The sequence below is a fragment of the Stenella coeruleoalba genome (assembly GCF_951394435.1).
Source record: "Stenella coeruleoalba genome assembly, chromosome: 1".
Classification (NCBI taxonomy): Eukaryota; Metazoa; Chordata; class Mammalia; order Artiodactyla; family Delphinidae; genus Stenella; species Stenella coeruleoalba.
Window position 1 is genome coordinate 81671742 of NC_137169.1, and position 20686 is coordinate 81692427.

Consider the following 20686-nt stretch of genomic DNA (forward strand, 5'->3'; position numbering starts at 1 on the left):
TGGAATCTTCCTGGACCAGGGCTCGAACCCGTGTCCCCTGCATTGGCAGGCAGATTCTTAACCACTGTGCCACCAGGGAAGTCCCTTTATAGGTATTTCTTTTTTATGTGCATATAAATATTTTTAAAATTAGAAATATGTCATCTCTCTTTATCTTGCTATTTTTATAGCAGGTGGATTTTCGGGGATGAAGTTTAGCTTAGTATCTGAACCTTTTGATCTCTTTTAATACTGTATATCAGAAGAAAATGGGATTAAAGGAGTTACTTGCTCAGCTAGTATTTATTAGAGGAACAAAAATATTCAGAAGGCATTATTTAGCAACATCTTTTTTAAAAGACTTTATTTTTTAGAGCAGTTTTAGGTTCACAGCAAAATTGAGCAGCAGGTAGAGAGATTTCCTGTAAACGCCCCACCCCCACAGATGCGCAGCCTTCCCCATTATCAACATTCCCTGCCAGAATGGTACATTTGTTAAAGCTGATGAACCTATTGATACATTGACACTTCATAATCACCCAAAGTCCATAGTTTACATTACAGTTTACTTTTGTGTTATACATTCTAGGAGTTTGGACAGCTATCCATCATTATGGTATCATTCAGAATATTTTCACTGCCCTAAAAATCCTCTGTGCCCCACCTATTCATCCCTCTCCCTCTTATCCCAGCCCTGGCAACCACTGATTTTTTGCTGTCTTTGTAGTTTTGCCTTTTCCAGAATGTCATACAGTTGGAATCATATTGTATTGTAGCCTTTTCAGATTGGCTTCTTTCACTTAGTAATATGCATTTAAGTTTCCTCCGTGTCTTTTCAAAGCTTATTTCTTTTTAACATGGAATAGTATTCCATTGCCTGGATATATTATGGTTTATTTATCCATTCACCTGTTGAAGGATATCTTGTATTGCCTTTGCTCCTTTGTCAAAGATCAGTCGACTATATCTACATGGGTTTGTTTCTGGTCTCTTCTGTTCCATTGATTTATTCACCTATTCTTTCATCAGTACCACACTGTCTTGATTACTGTACCTTTTTAGTAAGTCTTGAAGTTGAGTAATGTCAGTTTTCCAACTTTGTTCTCTTTCAAAATTGTGTTGGCTCTTCTGGGTTTTTTGCCTCTCCCTATAAACTTTAGAAGCAGTTTGTTGATATCCACAAAATAACTTGCTGGGATTTTGATTGGCATTGCCTTGAATCTATACATCAAGTTGGGAAGAACTGACATCTTGACAATATTAAGTCTTCCTATCCATGAACGTGAACTCTCTCTGCATTTATATAATTCTTTGATTTCTTTCATTGGAGTTTTATAGTTTTCCATATATAGATCTTGAATATGTTTAGATTTATAACTATTTCATTTTGGAGAATGCTAGTATAAATGATAATTTTGTTTTTAACTTCAAATTTCTCTTGTTCATTGCTGGTACATGGGAAAGCAATTGATTTTTGTGTATTAACCTTGTATCCTGCAACCTGCTATAATCACTTATTAGTTCCAGGAATTTTTTTGTCAAATCCTTTGGATTTTCTACCTAAATCATCATGTCATCTGCAAACAAAGACAGTTTTATGTCTTCGTTCCCAACCTGTATACCTTTTATTTCCTTTTCTTGTCTTACTGCATTAGCTAGGATATCCTGTACAATGTTGAAAAGAAGTGGTACGATGGAATATCTTTGCCTTGTATCTGATCTTAATGGGAAAACTTTGAGTTTCTCACTGTTAAGTGTGATGTTAGCTGTTAGTTTTTTTTAGATATTCTTTATCAAGTTGAGGTAGTTACTCTCTATTCCTAGTTTACCAAGAGTTTTTATCATGAATAGATGTTGGATTTTGTCAAATGTTTTTTTCTGCATCTATTAATATGATCATGTGATTTTCTTCTTTAGCCTATTGATGTGATCAGTTACATTAATTAATTTTCAAATGTTGAAAAAGCCTTTCATACCTAGAAAAAATCCCGCTTGTTGTGGTGTATAGTTCTTTTTATACATCGTTGGGTATGATTCAATAATATTTTATTGAGAATTTTTATATCTATGTCCATGAAAGATACTGGTCTGTAATTTTCTTTCTTTATAATGTCTCTGTCTGCTTTTGGTATCAGGGTAATGCTGGCCTCAGAGAATGAGTTAGTATTTCCTCTGCTTCTATCTACTAAGTGAGAGTGTAGAGAATTAGTATAATTTCTTCCTTAAATGTCTGGTAGAATTCAGCAATGAATCCATCTGAGTCTGGTGCTTTCTGTTTTGGAAAGTTATTAATCATTGATTGAATTTCTTTAATAGATATAGGCTTATTCAGATTGTCTCTTCTTGTGTGAGTTTTGGCAGATTGTGCCTTTCGAGTAACTCGTCTATTTCATCTAGTTTTATTAAATTCATGGGCAGAGAGTTGTTTTTAATATTTCTCTATTATCCTTTTAATGTCCTTGAGATTTGTAGTAATATCTCCTCTTTCATTTCTCATATTAGCAATTTATATCCTCTCTTTTTTTTTTTAAGTTAGTCTGGCTGGAGACTTATTTATATTATTGATCTTTTCAAAGAACCAGCTTTTTGCTTTGTTGATTTTCTCTATTGATTTCCCAATTTTAATTTCATTGAGTTCTGCTCTAATTTTTATTATTTTTTTCTTCTGCTTAGTTTGGATTTAATTTGCTCTTCTTTTTCTAGTTACCCAAGGTGGAAGCTTAGATGACTGATTTTAGGCCTTCTTTTTTTTTTTTTTCTTTTGCGGTATGCGGGCCTCTCACTGTTGTGGCCTCTCCCGTTGAGGAGCACAGGCTCCAGACGCGCAGGCTCAGCAGCCATGGCTCACAGGCCCAGCCGCTCTGTGGCATGTGGGATCTTCCCGGACCTGTGTCCCCTGCATCGGCAGGCGGACTCTCAACCACTGCACCACCAGGGAAGCCCCTTTCTTCTTTTCTAATATATGCATTCAATGCTTTAGATGTTCCTCCAAGCAGTGCTTTTGCTGCATCCCACAATTTTCATGTTGCATTGTTATTTAGCAGCTTTTTTTTTCTTAAATTTTATTGATTTTGGGGGGCTGCATTTGGTCTTTATTGCTGTGCGTGGGCTCCCTCTAGTTGCGGTGAGCGGGAGCTACTCTTGGTTGCAGTGTGCGGGCTTCTTATTGCGGTTGCTTCTCTTTGTTGTGGAGCACGGGCTCTAGGTGCGCGGGCTTCAGTAGTTGCAGCATGTGGATTCAGTAGTTTTGGCACACGGGCTCTAGAGTGCAGGCTCAGTAGTTGTGGTGGACAGGCTTAGTTGCTCTGCGGCATGTGGGATCTTCCTGGACCAGGGATAGAACCCATGTCGCCTGTATTGGCAGGCGGATTCTTAACCACTGCACCACCAGGGAAGCCCTAGCAGCTTTTATCAAGCATAAAATGAAGTTTGAATCATTTTATTTGTCACTTATGTGAACATAATCATATATCAGGCTCAAGATCCAGTATTACTAAGCAATGATTATTTGTCTCATTCTTTTTTTTTTTTTTTTTTTTTTTTGCGGTACGCGGGCCTCTCACTGTCGTGCCTTCTCTCGTTGCGGAGCACAGGCTCTGGACGTGCAGGCTCAGCAGCCATGGCCCATGGGCCCAGCCGCTCCGCGGCATGTGGGATCCTCCCAGACCGGGACACAAACCCATGTCCCCTGCATTGGCAGGCGGACTGTCAACCACTGCACCATCAGGGAAGCCCCTATCTCATTCTTTTTAATAATTTATTGGAGATGCATTTATTCTTTAGTTATACCCACTATAAACAATTCTAAATCACATTGCAAGCACACAGTTTTCCATGTTAGAATAAAATTGAGTGACAGCTTAATGTTGCTTTTGTACTTAGGTTACACATTTGGATATGACTATTCGTGAGTACAGGGGAGAAATGGAACAGAAAATAATTAAATTAGAGGGTACTCTGGAGAAATCAGAATTGGAACTTAAAGAAAGCAACAAACAGGTAAATTATTAAAAATTACGTCTTAAATTGTTTAAAACAAATAACTCCTTAACTGTAAGCATCTGTTATTCACATAATACAGCTTTTTAATAGAATACAAACAATAAAAATACTGCATTATTTTACTTTATTATTTATTTATTAATTTATTGTTTTTTCACTGTGCTGTGTAGCTTGTGGGATCTTAGTTCCCCAACCAGGGATTGAACCTGGACCCTTGGCAGTGACAGCATGGAGTCCTAACCACAGGACTGCCAGGGAATTCCCAATACTGCATAATTTTAATTATCTTGTACATCCTATGTTATATTCATTTTCTTCTCAATTTTTTCCCCAGCTTTATTGAGGTATAATTGACAAAAAATGGCATATATTTAAGATGTACAACATGATGTTTTAATATACACATACATTATGACATAATTACAGTAATCAAACTAATTAACATATCTACAACCTCATATAGTTACTTTTTTTTTATGAGAACACTTATCAAGTATACAACATAGTATTACTAATTACAGTCATTCACTGTGCCATACATTGTATCTCCAGAATTTATTCATCCTGCCTAACTGAAACTTTGTACCCTTCCACCACATTTTTCCTTTTCTCTGACTCCCCGGCTTCTGGTGCTTACCCTTTTAATGTTATTTTAAATGTATTTTTTTTGTATGTCAACGTGTTCACATATTTATTATAATGTGTGCATATCTGAATATGTATAAAATATCTCTGGAAGGATTTGCAAGTAATTCTATTAACTGTGGTTGCCTCTAAGGAAGGAACATAGTAAAGAAGGGGAGTTTGTTTTCACTAATTGTATTTTTTACCTCATGCAGATAATTACCTGTAAAATTATTTTTAAGGCCACGTAATGTGTGTTGTTTTAACATACCTTTATTTTCCTTTCTTATACAAATGTGGTTGAGACTGTCATCTCTTTTAGTATATTTTAGGTATACATATAAGCATTTTATTAGGCACAAGAATTCTGATACTTATGTCAAAGTTATGGTTGTTTTAAGAAAAACATATTTTTGAATCTTTGTTCTAATAAACTCACTCTCTTCTAAAAGAAAAAAGAAAAAGAAAAACATTTTTAAATTTTTGCTATTTTAGATATACATGTTTAAAACCTGACTTACTTGGATTGCATTTCTGACTGAAGAATTATTTTTCTTTAGTTACATTAACATTGCTCTGTTTAAAATTCAGATAGAAGGTTTGAATGAAAAATTGCAAAATGCCAAAGAACAACTTCGAGAAAAAGCGTTTATAACACTACAAAATGAACAGGAGATAAGTCAACTGAAAAAAGAAATTGAACGGACACAAGAAAAGATGAAAGAAATGGAAATTGTAAGCAAATTATTTTCCTCCTAAGGAACAAGATTGATATAAATCGTTATGTTTTGTTTTTGTTTTTTTAGTGTTAAATATGCTTTATATTTATCTTTTATAAATTTATTTATTTATTTTTTGGCTGTGTTGGGTCTTCGTTGTGGTGCGCGGGCTTCTCATTGCGGTGGCTTCTCTTTGTTGCAGAGCACAGGCTCTAGGCACACGGGCTGCAGTAGTTGTGACAAGCGGGCTCAGTAGTCGTGGCTCATGGGCTCTAGAGTGCAGGCTCAGTAGTTGTGGTTTGCAGGCTCTAGAGCACAGGCTCAGTAGTTGTGGTGCATAGGCTTAGTTGCTCCATGGCATGTGGGATCTTCCCGGACCAGGGATCGAACCTGTGTCCCCTGCATTAGCAGGCGGATTCTTAACCACTGCGTCACTAGGGAAGTCCTTATGCTTCTTTTTTTTTTTTCTGCCTCTTTATTAGAGTATAATTGCTTTACAATGGTGTGTTAGTTTCTGCTTTATAACAAAGTGAATCAGTTATACATATACATATGCTCCCATATCTCTTCCCTCTTGCATCTCCCTCCCTATCCCACCCCTCCAGGCGGTCACAAAGCACCGAGCTGATCTCCCTGTGCTATGCGGATGCTTCCCACTCGCTATCTACCTTACGTTTGGTAGTGTATATATGTCCATGCCTCTCTCTCGCTTTGTCACAGCTTACCCTTCCCCCTCCCCATATCCTCAAGTCCATTCTCTAGTAGGTCTGTGTCTTTATTCCTGTCTTACCCCTAGGTTCTTCATGACATTTTTTCCCTTAAATTCCATATATATATGTTAGCAAAATTTGTCTTTCTCTTTATAACTTACTTCACTCTGTATGACAGACTCTAGGTCTATCCATCTCATTACAAATAGCTCCATTTCATTTCTTTTTATGGGTAATATTCCATTGTATATATGTGCCACATCTTCTTTATCCATTCATCTGATGATGGACACTTAGATTGTTTCCATCTCCTGGCTATTGTAAATAGAGCTGCAATGAACATTTTGGTACATGACTCTTTTTGAATGATGGTTTTCTCAGGGTATATGCCCAGTAGTGGGATTGCTGGGTCATATAGTAGTTCTATTTGCAGTTTTTTAAGGAACCTCCATACTGTTCTCCATAGTGGCTGTACCAATTCACATTCCCACCAGCAGTGCAAGAGTGTTCCCTTTTCTCCACACCCTTTCCATCATTTATTGTTTCTAGATTTTTTGATGATGGCCATTCTGACTGGTGTGAGATGATATCTCATTGTAGTTTTGATTTGCATTTCTCTAATGATTAATGATGTTGAGCATTCTTTCATGTGTTTGTTGGCAGTCTGTATATCTTCTTTGGAGAAATGTCTATTTAGGTCTTCTGCCCATTTTTGGATTGGGTTGTTTGTTTTTTTGTTATTGAGCTGCTTATAAATTTTGGAGATTAATCCTTTGTCAGTTGCTTCATTTGCAAATATTTTCTCCATTCTGAGCGTTGTCTTTTTGTCTTGTTTATGGTTTCCTTTGCTGTGCAAAAGCTTTGAAGTTTCATTGGTCCCATTTGTTCATTTTTGTTTTTATTTCCATTTCTCTAGGAGGTGGGTCAAAAAGGATCTTGCTGTGATTTATGTCATAGAGTGTTCTGCCTATGTTTTCCTCTAAGAGTTTGATAGTTTCTGGCCTTACATTTAGGTCTTTAATCCATTTTGAGCTTATTTTTGTGTATGGTGCTAGGGAGTGATCTAATCTCATACTTTTACATGTACCTGTCCAGTTTTCCCAGCACCACTTATTGAAGAGGCTGTCCTTTCTCCACTGTACATTCTTGCCTCCTTTATCAAAGATAAGGTGACCATATGTGCATGGGTTTATCTCTGGGCTTTCTGTCCTGTTCCATTGATCTATCTTTCTGTTTTTCTGCCAGTACCATACTGTCTTCATTACTGTAGCTTTGTAGTATAGTCTGAAGTCAGGGAGCCTAATTCTTGCAGCTCCGTTTTTTGTTCTCAAGATTGCTTTGGCTATTCAGGGTCTTTTGTGTTTCCATACAGATTGTGAAATTTTTTGTTCTAGTTCTGTGAAAAATGCCAGTGGTAGTTTGATAGGGATTGCATTGAATCTGTAGATTGCTTTGGGTAGTAGAGTCATTTTCACAACGTTGATTCTTCCAATCCAAGAACATGGTATATCTCTTCATCTATTTGTATCATCTTTAATTTCTTTCATCAGCATCTTATAATTCTCTGAATACAGGTCTTTTGTCTCCTTAGGTAGGTTTATTCCTAGATATTTTATTCTTTTTGTTGCAGTGGTAAATGGGAGTGTTTTCTTGATTTCACTTTCATATTTTTCATCATTAGTGTATAGAAATGCCAGAGATTTCTGTGCATTTTGTATCCTGCTACTTTACCAAATTCATTGATTAGCTCTAGTAGTTTTCTGGTAGCATCTTTAGGATTCTCTTTATATAGTATCATGTCATCTGCAAACAGTGACAGCTTTACCTCTTCTTTTCCGATTTGGATTCCTTTTATTTTCTTTTCTTCTCTGATTGCTGTGGCTAAAACTTCCAAAACTATGTTGAATAAGAGTGGTGAGAGTGGGCAACCTTGTCTTGTTCCTGATCTTAGTGGAAATGCTTTCAGTTTTTCACCATTGAGGACAATGTTGGCTGTGGGTTTGTCATATATGGCCTTTATTATGTTGAGGAAAGTTCCCTCTGTGCCTACTTTCTGCAGGGTTTTTATCATAAATGGGTGTTGAATTTTGTCGAAAGCTTCCTCTGCATCTATTGAGATGATCATATGGTTTTTCTCGTTCACTTTGTTAATATGGTGTATCACATTGATTGATTTGCATATATTGAAGAATCCTTGCATTCCTGGAATAAACCCACTCGATCATGGTGTATGATCCTTTTAATGTGCTATTGGATTCTGTTTGCTAGTATTTTGTTGAGGATTTTTGATCTATGTTCATCAGTGATATTGGCTTGTAGTTTTCTTTCTTTGTGACATCCTTGTCTGGTTTTGGTATCAAGGTGATGGTGGCCTCATAGAATGAGTTTGGGAGTGTTCCTCCCTCTGCTATATTTTGGAAGAGTTTGAAAAGGATAGGTGTTAGCTCTTCTCTAAATGTTTGATAGAATTTGCCTGTGAAGCCATCTGGTCCTGGGCTTTTGTTTGTTGGAAGATTTTTAATCACATTTTCAATTTCAGTGCTTGTGATTGGTCTGCTCATATTTTCTATTTCTTCCTGATTCAGTCTTGGCAGGTTGTGCCTTTCTAAGAATTTGTCTATTTCTTCCAGGTTGTCTCTTTTATTGGCATAGAGTTGCTTGTAGTAATCTCTCATGATCTTTTGTATTTCTGCAGTGTCAGTTGTTACTTCTCCTTTTTCATTTCTAATTCTATTGATTTGAGTCTTCTCCCTTTTTTTCTTGATGAGTCTGGCTAATGGTTTATCAATTTTGTTTATCTTCTCAAAGAACCAGCTTTTAGTTTTATTGATCTTTGCTATCGTTTCCTTCATTTCTTTTTCATTTATTTCTGATCTCATTTTTATGATTTCTTTCCTTCTGCTAACTTCAGGGTTTTTTTGTTCTTCTTTCTCTAATTGCTTTAGGTGCAAGGTTAGGTTGTTTATTTGAGATGTTTCCTGTTTCTTAAGGTAGGATTGTATTGCTATAAACTTCCCTCTTAGAACTGCTTTTGCTGCATCCCATAGGTTCTGGGTCGTCGTGTTTCCATTGTCATTGGTTTCTAGGTATTTTTTTATTTCCTCTTTGATTTCTTCACTGATCACTTCGTTATTAAGTAGTGTATTGTTTAGCCTCCATCTGTTTGTATTTTTTACAGATCTTTTCCTGTAATTGATATCTAGTCTCATAGCCTTGTGGTCGGAAAAGATACTTGATACAATTTCAAATTTATTAACTTTACCAAGGCTCGATTTGTGACCCAAGATATGATCTATCCTGGAGAATGTTCCATGAGCACCTCAGAAAAATGTGTATTCTGTTGTTTTTGGATGGAATGTCCTATAAATATCAATTAAGTCCATCTTGTTTAATGTATCATTTAAAGCTTGTGTTTCCTTATTTATTTTCATTTTGGATGATCTGTCCATTGGTGAAAGTGGGGTATTAAAGTCCCTTACTATGAATGTGTTACGTCGATTTCCCCTTTTATGGCTGTTAGTATTTGCCTTATGTATTGAGGTGCTCCTATGTTGCGTGCATAAATATTTACAATTGTTATATCTTCTTCTTGGATTGATCCCTTGATCATTATGTGGTGTCCTTCTTTGTCTCTTCTAATAGTCTTTATTTTAAAGTCTATTTTGTCTGATATGAGAATTGCTACTCCAGGTTTCTTTTGGTTTCCATTTGCATGGAATATCTTTTTCCATCACCTTACTTTGAGTCTGTATGTGTCTCTAGGTCTGAAGTGGGTCTCTTGTAGACAGCATGTATATGGGTCTTGTTTTTGTATCCATTCAGCCAATCTGTGTCTTTTGGTGGGAGTATTTAGTCCATTTACATTTAAGGTAATTATCGATATGTATGTTCCTATTCCCATTTTCTCAATTGTTTTGGGTTCGTTATTGTAGGTCTTTTCCTTCTCTTGTGTTTCTTGCCTAGAGAAGTTCCTTTAGCATTTGTTGTAAAGCTGGTTTGGTGGTGCTGAACTCTCTCAGCTTTTGCTTGTCTGTAAAGGTTTTAATTTTTCCATCAAATCTGAATGAGATCCTTGCTGGGTAGAGTAATCTTGGTTGCAGATTTTTCTCCTTCATCACTTTAAATGTGTCCTGCCAGTCCCTTCTGGCTTGCAGCGTTTCTGCTGAAAGATCAGCTGTTAACCTTATGGGGATTCCTTTATGTGTTATTTGTTGTTTTTCCCTTGTTGCTTTTAATATGTTTTCTTTGTATTTAATTTTTGACAGTTTGATTAATATGTGTCTTGGCATATTTCTCCTTGGATTTATCCTGTATGGGACTCTCTGTGCTTCCTGGACTTGATTAACTATTTCCTTTCCCATATTAGGGAACTTTTCATCTATAATATCTTCAAATATTTTGTCAGTCCCTTTCTTTTTCTCTTCTTCTTCTGGGACCCCTATAATTCGAATGTTGGTGTGTTTAATGTTGTCCCAGAGGTCTCTGAGACTGTCCTCAGTTCTTTTCATTCTTTTTTCTTTATTCTGCTCTGCAGTAGTTATTTCCACTATTTGATCTTCCAGGTCACTTATCTGTTCTTCTGCCTCAGTTATTCTGCTATTGATCCCATCTAGAGTATTTTTCATTTCATTTATTGTGTTGTTCATCGTTGCTTGTTTCCTCTTTAGTTCTTCTAGGTCCTTGTTAAATGTTTCTTGCATTTTGTCTATTCTATTTCCAAGATTTTGGATCATCTTTACTATCATTATTCTGAATTCTTTTTCAGGTAGACTGCCTATTTCCTCTTCATTTGTTAGGTCTGGTGGGTTTTTATCTTGCTCCTTCATCTGCTGTGTGTTTTTCTGTCTTCTCATTTTGCTTATCTTACTGAGTTTGGAGTCTCCTTTTTGCAGGCTGCTGGTTCGTAGTTCCCTTTGTTTTTGGTGTCTGTCCCCAATGGCTAAGGTTGGTTCAATGGGTTGTGTAGGCTTCCTGGTGGAGGGGACTAGTGCCTGTGTTCTGGTGGATGAGGCTGGATCTTGTCTTTCTGGTGGGCAGGTCCACGTCTGGTGGGGTGTTTTGGGGTGTCTGTAGACTTATGATTTTAGGCAGCCTCTCTGCTAATGGGTGGAGTTGTGTTCTTGTCTTGCTAGTTGTTTGGTATAGGGTGTCCAGCACTGTAACTTGCTGGTTGTTGAGTGAAGCTGGGTGCTGGTGTTGAGATGGAGATCATTGGGAGATTTTCGCCATTTGATATTATGTGGAGCTGGGAGGTCTCTTGTGGACCAGTGTCCTAAAGTTGGCTCTCCCACCTCAGAGGCACAGCACTGACTCCTGGCTGCAGCACCAAGAGCCTTTCATCCACACGGCTCAGAATAAAAGGGAGAAAAAGTAGAAAGAAAGAATTAGTAGAAGTAGAAAGAAAGAAGGAAAGAAAGAAAGAAAGGAGGGAGGGAGGAAGGAAGGAAGGAGGGAAGGAAGAAGAAAAAGAAAAGATAAAGTAAAATAAAATAAGATAAAATATAATAAAGTTATTAAAATAAAAAATAATTATTAAAAAAAAAAAACGGATGGATAGAACCCTAGGACAAATGGTGGAAGCAAAGCTCTACAGACAGAATCTCACACAGAAGTATACACATACACACTCACAAAAAGAGGAAAAGGGGAAAAAATCATAAATCTTGCTCTCAAAGTCCATCTCCTCAATTTGGGATGATTCATTGTCTAAAGGAGGGAGGGAAGGAAAGAAAGAAAGAAGATAACATAAAATTAAATACAGTTATTAAAATAAAAAATAATTATTAAGAAAAAAAATTAAAAAGAAAAAAACAGACGGATAGAACCCTAGGACAAATGGTGGAAGCAAAGCTATACAGACAAAATGTCACACAGAAGCATACACATACACATTCACAAAAAGAGGAAAGGGGGAAAAATCATAAATCTTGCTCTCAAAGTCCACCTCCTCAAAATGGGATGATTTGTTTTCTATTCATGTATTCACAGATGCAGGGTACATCAAGTTGATTGTGGAGCTTTAATCCGCTGCTTCTGAGGCTGCTGGGAGAGATTTCCCTTTCTCTTCTTTGTTCTCACAGCTCCCAGGGGCTCAGTTTTGGATTTGCCCCCCCCGCATGTAGGTCACAAGAGTGCATCTGTTCTTCGCTCAGACAGGACAGGGTTAAAGGAGCCGCTGAGTCGGGGGCTGTGGCTCACTCAGGCCAGAGGGAGGAAGGGGCACGGAGTGTGGGGCGGGCCTGCGGTGGCAGAGGCCGGCGTGGTGTTGCACCAGCCTGAGGCGTGCCGTGCGTTCTCCCGGGGAAGTTGTTTCTGGATCCCGGGACCCTGGCAGTGGCAGGCTGCACAGGCTCTTCAGAAGGGGGGTGTGGATAGTGACCTGCGCTCGCAGACAGCCTTCTTGGTGGCGGCAGCAGCAGCCTTAGCGTCTCATGCAGGTCTCTGGGGTCCGCGCTTTTAGCTGTGGCTCGAGCCCGTCTCTGGAGCTCCTTTTAGCAGCGCTCTTAATCCCCTCTCATCGCACACCGGGAAACAAAGACGGAAGAAAAAGTCTCTTGCCTCTTCGGTAGGTCCAGACTTTTCCCCGGACTCCCTCCCGGCTAGCCGTGGTGCACTAACCCCTTCAGGCTATGTTCAAGCCGCCAACCCCAGTCCTCTGGTGGGTGAGCAGACAAGCCTCTCGGGCTGGTGAGTGCCGATCGGCACCGATCCTCTGTGCGGGAATCTCGCCGCTTTGCCCTCCGCACCCCTGTTGCTGCGCTCTCCTTCGCGGCTCCGAAGCTTTCCCCCTCCGCCACCGGCAGTCTCCACCTGCGTAGGGGCTTCCTAGTGTGTGGAAACCTTTCCTCCTTCACAGCTCCCTCCCCCTGGTGCAGGTCCCGTCCCTATTCTTTTGTCTCTGTTTTTTCTTTTGCCCTACCCAGGTACGTGGGGAGTTTCTTGCCTTTTGGGAGGGCCGAGGTCTTCTGCCAGCGTTCAGTAGGTGTTCTGTAGGAGTTGTTCCACGTGTAGATGTATTTCTGGTGTATCTGTGGGGAGGAAGGTGATCTCCGCGTCTTACTCTTCCGCCATCTTCCCCTCGTCTAAAATCTTTATATTTTAAACTGATTGGTTTTAGTATGTGATTGGTATTTAGTATGCACAGAAACTGTGCCATAAGTATTTTTAGGCTAATTATTTGTGCCAGATACCTACTATTTTCCTTATCTTATTAATTACTTTATTCTGATGTTCTGATTATAGGTGAGGTTATCATCTTATTTGTCTTTATATTCCTTATAGGCATTTGCATATCTCTCACATAGTAAATCCATGATATATGCTCACTTGATCAATAAATATATGTATGTTTTAATTGAGAACCTACTATGTGATAGAACTGAAGATCAGATATTAATAGGATGCACTCCTTTGTCCTTGAGGGACTCTATCCAGAGAATGAATTAACAGATAGTTGTATTTTATTGAGGCCAAGTACATTGAGTTGCCAGATAAAGTTTGATGACTTCATATCATCAGTTTGCATGTGTGTTGACTACTGAACTCATTCCACCCACTTGCCTTCTTTTAAAAGTGAATTTGTTTCTAAGAGCTCTCATGGATGTAACTTTTTTTTGTTTTTAAATACTATACTCAACTTTAAAACTTAATATCAATATATAGCTCTTTATTGTGTTTGATTAATTGATTATCTGTCTCTTCCAGTTGAATATAAACTCCACAAGGGTAGCCACTTTGTCTCCTCTGTTCACTCCTTTATCCTCAACACCTAGAATAGTACATATCACATAATAAGCATGAATAAATATTTGTTGGATTATATATCAATACATAAATTAAGCAGGGTCTCTGAGACCAAGTTTGGGCCCCAGTGAGAAAAAAGAAAGGTTACTGGCTCAATCATTTCATGTTCCTTAACAAGGGCTGGCTAAAAATATTTACATGAGATTTATACTGATATACAACACTGTTGGACCTTAGGCCCCCATTCTAGACATTAGGGTCCTAGTGATTTGTACTGGTTTCTTTCCTTCTTATCAGCCCTAAAGTCAAGCGTCATTATCTACCATCTAATCTACCTCACTGAGCCAATTTAGAACTAATTTACTTTTTACTGATTTCTTTTTCTCTAAGAAATAATACTTTACTAGGGATTTAACTGAGGAATGTAAAAGGTTTTCAGAAGGAGTAGTAGTCCCAATAACAAATTTCCCTTTTGCAGTGAATAAGATCACCCTTAACCAAGCTGTGTGGGTTAGTGGTAGGTTTTGATTATTCACGCCAGTATATTCTCCATCTTTGACATGGATAATGAAATATTAACGTCTTTCTTCTCTTTATATTATTATATATTCTGTGATGTTGCATCATAATGTTAAAGGATTATGCAGCTTGCATATTAAAGTCATGTAAAATATACCAGTGAGTCCCAGATTTATTACAGTACTTTTGTCATTTTTTTATCATTAAAAAAGAAAACATTTTCGAATGTTAGTTTCACAGTGGATGATATTCATTATATGTTAAATTATATAGAGGTTTAGTTGGGAGGGGTTAAGTCATTTATTAAAAGAGAAATCAGAGTAAGAATAGGTTATCTGTATCATTTTATTTTGAAACCTACAAATATCTTGTGCATTTCAGGTTATGAAAGAGCAGGAACAGTACATTGCAACTCAGTACAAGGAGGCCATAGATTTGGAGCAAGAATTGAGGCTATCTCGGGAGCATTTGCAGAACTCTCATACAGAATTGGTGGAGGCTCATCGTCAACAAGTGCAAGCACAGAGAGAAGTAGAAAGGCTGTCAAGTGAACTGGAGGAAATAAAGCAACTCTCTAAAGAGAAAGTAATCCCTATTCTAATTTTACCTTACTGAAAATACTAAAATTTTTAACCTTTACTTTTTCGACTATAGAATATAGTTCTTACAAAAGTTAATTGTGTTCCACAACAATGTGAATGTATTTAATACCACCAAATTTTACACTTAAAAATGATTAAGGTGGTAAATTTTATGTTATGTGTATTTTACCCAAATTTTTTAAAAAACTGTTATATTTAGCACAGCATTGTAGTGTAACTTGGAAGTCTCTCAGAACTGAGTATTAGTCAAACTAATTAGTTTTCAATAAAATGAGTTATAAAGCACTTTCAGACTTTCAAGTGAATTTGAGCTATCACTCAAACAAAAAAAATAAATCTAATAAATCTTTTTTAAAAGATTTATTCATTATTTATTTATTTAATATAATTTATTTTTGGCTGCATTGTGTCTTAGTTGCAGCACACGGGATCTTCATTGAGGCATGTGGGATCTTTCATTGCAGCACACAGGCTCTTCGTTGCGGCACGTGGGCTTCTCTCTAGTTGTGGCATGCAGGCTCCAGGGTGCGTGGGCTCGGTAGTTGTGGCGCTTGGGCTCCAGGGCGCATGGGTTCTGTAGCTTGCGGCACGCGGGCTCTAGTTGAGGCACGCGAGCTCAGTAATTGTGGCACACTGGCTTAGTTGCCCCGCAGCATGTGTGCTCTTAGTTCCCTGACCAGGAATCGAACCCGCGTCCCCTGCATTGTAAGGCGGATTCTTTACCACTGGACCACCAGGGAAGTCTCTAATAAACCTTTTTTAGTAAAAACTTTTTACATTTGTAGCCATTCATATATGAAAACTGACTATCTAAATTTATAACTGTTAGAAACCTGCAGTCCAGAACCCTTGGGGAGGAAAAGAGCTTTTAAATAGCAAGAGCACTAATATAGATTGTATTTCCCTAGTATTAGATAGAAAGTTAACAACTTGGCTTAAAAATATTTAGATTGATATATGTGAGTTAATTACTTAGACTTCGAAAAAAATGTGTTTATTGGTATTCTAGAAAAGTTCTTGTGATTTTTCTGCTTTCTATTATGGTTACTAATTCAGTATGGGAATTGACTGAAAATGTTTTTACATTTAGCCTTGGTTAACCTAATGACATTTTTATTCACATTTCTGGGTGGTTAGACTAATAATAAATATACAGGGAATTTTTACTAGAATGTCAGGCACATGGGAGTCTACTAGGAAAAGGGAGGCTATCTTTTATCTCATTTCTGTCCTTATCAATAGTATCTAAATGTAGTATAATTGATTTTATCTGATAAACTAAGCTCAGTTAATCAAATAAGTAAGTGAAAGTGGGGAATTATTAAAAATGACATTTTAGGCCTTCCCTGGTGGCGCAGTGGTTAAGAATCTGCCTGCTGATGCAGGTGACATGGGTTCGAGTCCTGGTCCTGGAAGATCCCACATGCTGCAGAGCAACTAAACGCGTGCATCACAACTACTGAGCCTGCTCTCTAGAGCCTACAAGCCACAACTACTGAAGCCCACGCACCTAGAGCCAGTGCTCCACAAGAAAAGCCACCACAATGAGAAACACTTGCACCGCAACCAAGAGTTGCCCATGCTTGACGCAGCTAAAGACAGCCCGCACGCAAAAACGAAGACCCAGGGCTTCCCTGGTGGCACAGTGGTTGAGAGTCCGCCTGCCGATGCAGGGGACACGGGTTTGTGCCCCAGTCCGGGAAGATCCCACATGCTGCAGAGCGGCTGGGCCCGTGAGCCATGGCCGCTGAGCCTGTGCATCTGGAGCCTGTGCTCCGCAACGGGAGAGGCCACAACAGTGAGAGGCCCGCGTACCGCATAAAAAAAAAAAGAAAAAATGAAGACCCAATGCAGCCCCAACGCAGCAAAAGATAAATAAATAAATAAACATTAAAAAAAAAAATGACACTTTAGGGCTTCCCTGGTGGCACAGTGGTTAAGAATCCACCTGCCAACGCAGGAGACACAGGTTCAAGCCCTGGTCCAGGAATATCCCACGTGCTGCAGAGCAACTAGGCCCGTGCGCCACAACTCCTGAGCCCCCGTGCCTCAACTAGAAGCACGGGCGTGACTAGAGCCCGTGCTTCGCAACAAGAGAAGCCACCACAGTGAGAAGCCCGCTCACCACAACGAAGAGTAGCCCCCGCTCGCCGCAACTAGAGAAAGCCCGCGCAGCAACGAAGACCCAATGCAGCCAAAAATAATAAATAAACAAAATAAATACATTTATTTTTAAAAAATGACACTTTAAGTATTATATTTTAACCCAAAAATCTAAGTTTACATTCATGCGTTAATCTTTTAATGTGGGACCAAATCTTGGTTTTTGGTGTATGGTAGGGTCACTTGATTAAAATTCCACCTAGTCTTTCTTGCATAAACCATACTCATATTCCATCATCTATAGTTTCCAATTTTAGTTTCTTAAAATGGAAAAAGAATTGAAAGACATTTGTGAATCAGAGGATAGCATCTCGTATTTTTTATGGGATTTCACACAATATTTTACAACTATCCTGACTGGTTCTAATTGGGTAGCAAATGTTTGTGACTCACTCATTGAATTGTCTCAAAGCATATAACTTAGTTTTCATATAAAAACATTCATTTTACATGCATATTTCATCAATGTTCATAATGTATAATAAAACTACATAATTGTAGTCACAAACACAACTAGCATAAATAGGTCTGGATAAATACACAACTGACTGTAGATAAGCAAACAGCACATCTGGTGAGCAAAAATGCATACCCATACCTAAGAGCAGACTATTATCTGCCAAAGTTCAGTGTTCTGTGGTTATTAGTTTATTTTACAAAATGCATTGGTTAGTGAACTTCTATTATATTATGATAACAAACAATATACTGATACTTTCCCATTAGTACTCTCTTAAAGATCTAGATTAAAATCTAGATTAATACATTTTTTAAAGTGTACATTTAATATGGTAACTGTGTATGAGTACATAGTATTATAAAAGATTAAGATACTTCTATAAATGTGGTGAGTTGTTTAGCTATAATAGCCAAATAAACAAGTAATGTAACCTTTACTTAATATGTCATTTTAAGGAAGCTCATGGAAAACATTTAGCTGAAGAGTTGGGGGCTTCTCAAGTACGTGAAGCTCAGTTAGAAGTAAGAATGCAAGCAGAAATCAAGAAATTGTCAGCAGAAGTAGAATCTGTCAAAGAAGCTTATCATCTAGAGGTAAATAAAAATTTAATTTGTTCTATTACCCCCTGCTAAAGTGTGTTGATCTATCTGAACAAAGTATAAGTCTAGCTCTTAAATGTTCATTATAGAGTAATACATGTGGTCTTCCATTTCTGGTATCCTAAACGTATAACTTTTGCTTCATATCCAGTGAACTAATATTCTGTGGGGTTAAGAGGTTGAATTCTTTAGCCAGGCATCCTGGTTCTAAATCACAGCTCATTACTTGACACTTATGTAACCTTGGGCAACTAACTTAACATCTTTAACTAAAATGGATATAATAATGCTATCTATTTCATAAAACTGTGCTGAGGATTAAATGAATTAGTGTAGTTAAAGTTCTTACACCAGAGCCTGGCACATCATTATCATTGTATCATTGGTTATAAAATAGCGCTTGCCAAAACTAACTGGAGGTATTTAATAACCAATATAAGCTGTTTCATGTGATGTAGATCTATTAATGTGTTGTAATTTTCAACATTTGCTCTGATAGTAAGTTAGAGAGGCAGTACAATACTTTTTATCTATCCATGTGTCCTGAGCCTTTATAGAAATGGGCAGTGTCACCCATTAGAATAGCATTTCTTGTCTTTTTAAAAACTATATTTGAAGATATCCAGAATTTATGTTTAAGATCTGAATAAATTACTTATGAAGTTCTAATAAAGCATTTTTCCGTATGGCAATGGTTGCAAATATATTTATATTAAACTCATTTCTAGGGAGTTTGGTAACATCTTTGTGAGGGATAAGTTGGGTTTGTGGTCACCATGTCTTGTTTAAATGCATTTAGAGTCAAATCTCTTTGAAAACATTGTCTGCCAAACAAAACACATTTGCAAGCTGAATCCAGTCCTCAGGCCAAGAGATTACAACCTTTGGTCTTTAGAGACAAATGTGAATGCTGATGAGTTCAGCATAATTATTTGATATTAGCTGGTCATCTTAGTGACCATCAGTAATAATTGGTCCATCTCAAGTATTTGCCAGGAACTACTCAGTATGCTTTTATTACATGGTCTGAATTTCTACTTTTATTTTAATCATCCAATTTTTTACTTTTAGTTTTATAAGCATCCTGAAATTATTTATAAGCAATAGTACATAAAATGAATTGTAAAAATTGGTTCTAGTATTGCTGTTTAATATCTGGTATTAATATTTTATATGCATCATATAAAAACACCTAATATGGATACTCGCACAGGGGCTGCAGCTGGTGTCTTGGAGGCCTGTCGGGGATGAAGGCACCCAGCACAATGCTTTTCCAGTCAGGCCCCAGACATGCTGGTCCTTTTAAGCCTCGTGGTGAAACAGCTGTTTAACCCATTCAGACAGAAAAATGAAAGCTCTACATAGGAACACGATGTGAATGGAAGAGACCTTTCATTATGCAAACAGTATGGAACTCTAAACAGACACTAAAAACAGCTCTCATCTTAAGAACCCAGCACTTGTGTCACAGTAAAAGTTAGGTGCTGGTGGAACAGCTTTTGATAAATGAAGACTTCCAGCCAGAGGGTGATACCTTTGGACCCATCTTGCATTCGTGATCAGATTGGATACCTCCCATCCTGAGGCTCCCCAAGACTTTTGAAAAGTTTTTCAGTGATCCTTACAGAAAGACACCCTCTCCAGAGAAATGCAGTATTTATATACAGTGCATTGGATCTCTAGGAAACACCAGAGTTATCAGTCAAGAATATATTAAATGACTCAAGGGCTACTGTGAAGCATTTTTCTGTGGCTTGACAGTAAAGCTCCTAGAACCAGTTCCTGTCTCTGCAAGGTGTTCTTTTAGAGTCAGTGATAACATCCAAAACCTACAAATTCATGCAGGGCATACCCTGAAGTTCTAAAAAATTAGAAGCCTAAAGATGCCTTCTGTGTTGTGGGAATAACACTGAGCATTACCCAAGAGATTCCCTGGAATTTTGCCTTTGGACAGGCCTCTTTAACAGATGGTATGGGGATATTCAGCCTTGTCAGGTATGGCGTTTTTTTAATAGTTTATCTTATGAAGGCAAGGTAAAGAAGCTGCAGAGAACACCTTCAAACGACTATTCAATTTTTGATAACTATTACATTCCTGAAATGACTAGTGTTTTGCCACTTTGATCCTATAAGACTTTAACCCATGAGGTTGGACACAGATTTGGACTTTAACACTGCCAGTGGCTTGAACATCTAATGCAAGGTTCCAAAGATTTGGGAAAAGCTGACCAGTGCCCCCTAAACTTTTACCCTATCTGTTTACACAAGTTACAGCATGCTATTGGTTGTAGCACTGTGGAAGGGTACAAAGCGCTGGTGAGGTGGATTGAAGATGAATCTGCTGACACACCTCCCTCCAAAACATAGTCATGAGGATAATGTGAATTTGCCAAAACCTGTAGAAGCCTTTAAGGAATGGAAAGAGTGGATAATAAAATGCCTTGCTATTTTCCAAAAATAAGGACCTTCAAATAGGAGTAATTAAAATAAATACTTACAGGTTAAAAAATATATATATAGGTTTTTTTGTTGTTGTTCTTAACAAAGATTTTTTTAAAGTGTGTAT

At 37.8% G+C, this 20686-nt stretch overlaps 1 protein-coding gene and 1 pseudogene across 2 annotated transcripts in view; both read left to right on the forward strand.

The window, feature by feature from the left end:
* CCDC18 (coiled-coil domain containing 18) overlaps positions 1-20686 on the forward strand; it is a gene marked incomplete at its 5' end in the record, with an annotated part of 115835 nt that overhangs the window by 75882 nt on the left and 19267 nt on the right. The window contains 4 exons of the mRNA XM_079913536.1: positions 3862-3978; positions 5197-5340; positions 14678-14881; positions 17977-18114. Coding sequence (XP_079769662.1) covers positions 3862-3978; positions 5197-5340; positions 14678-14881; positions 17977-18114 — 603 coding nt within the window. The remainder of the gene's footprint in view (positions 1-3861; positions 3979-5196; positions 5341-14677; positions 14882-17976; positions 18115-20686) is intronic.
* LOC307182280 (archaemetzincin-2-like) lies at positions 19627-20581 on the forward strand (annotated as a pseudogene). The gene has a single exon. The product of its transcript is annotated as an archaemetzincin-2-like (transcript).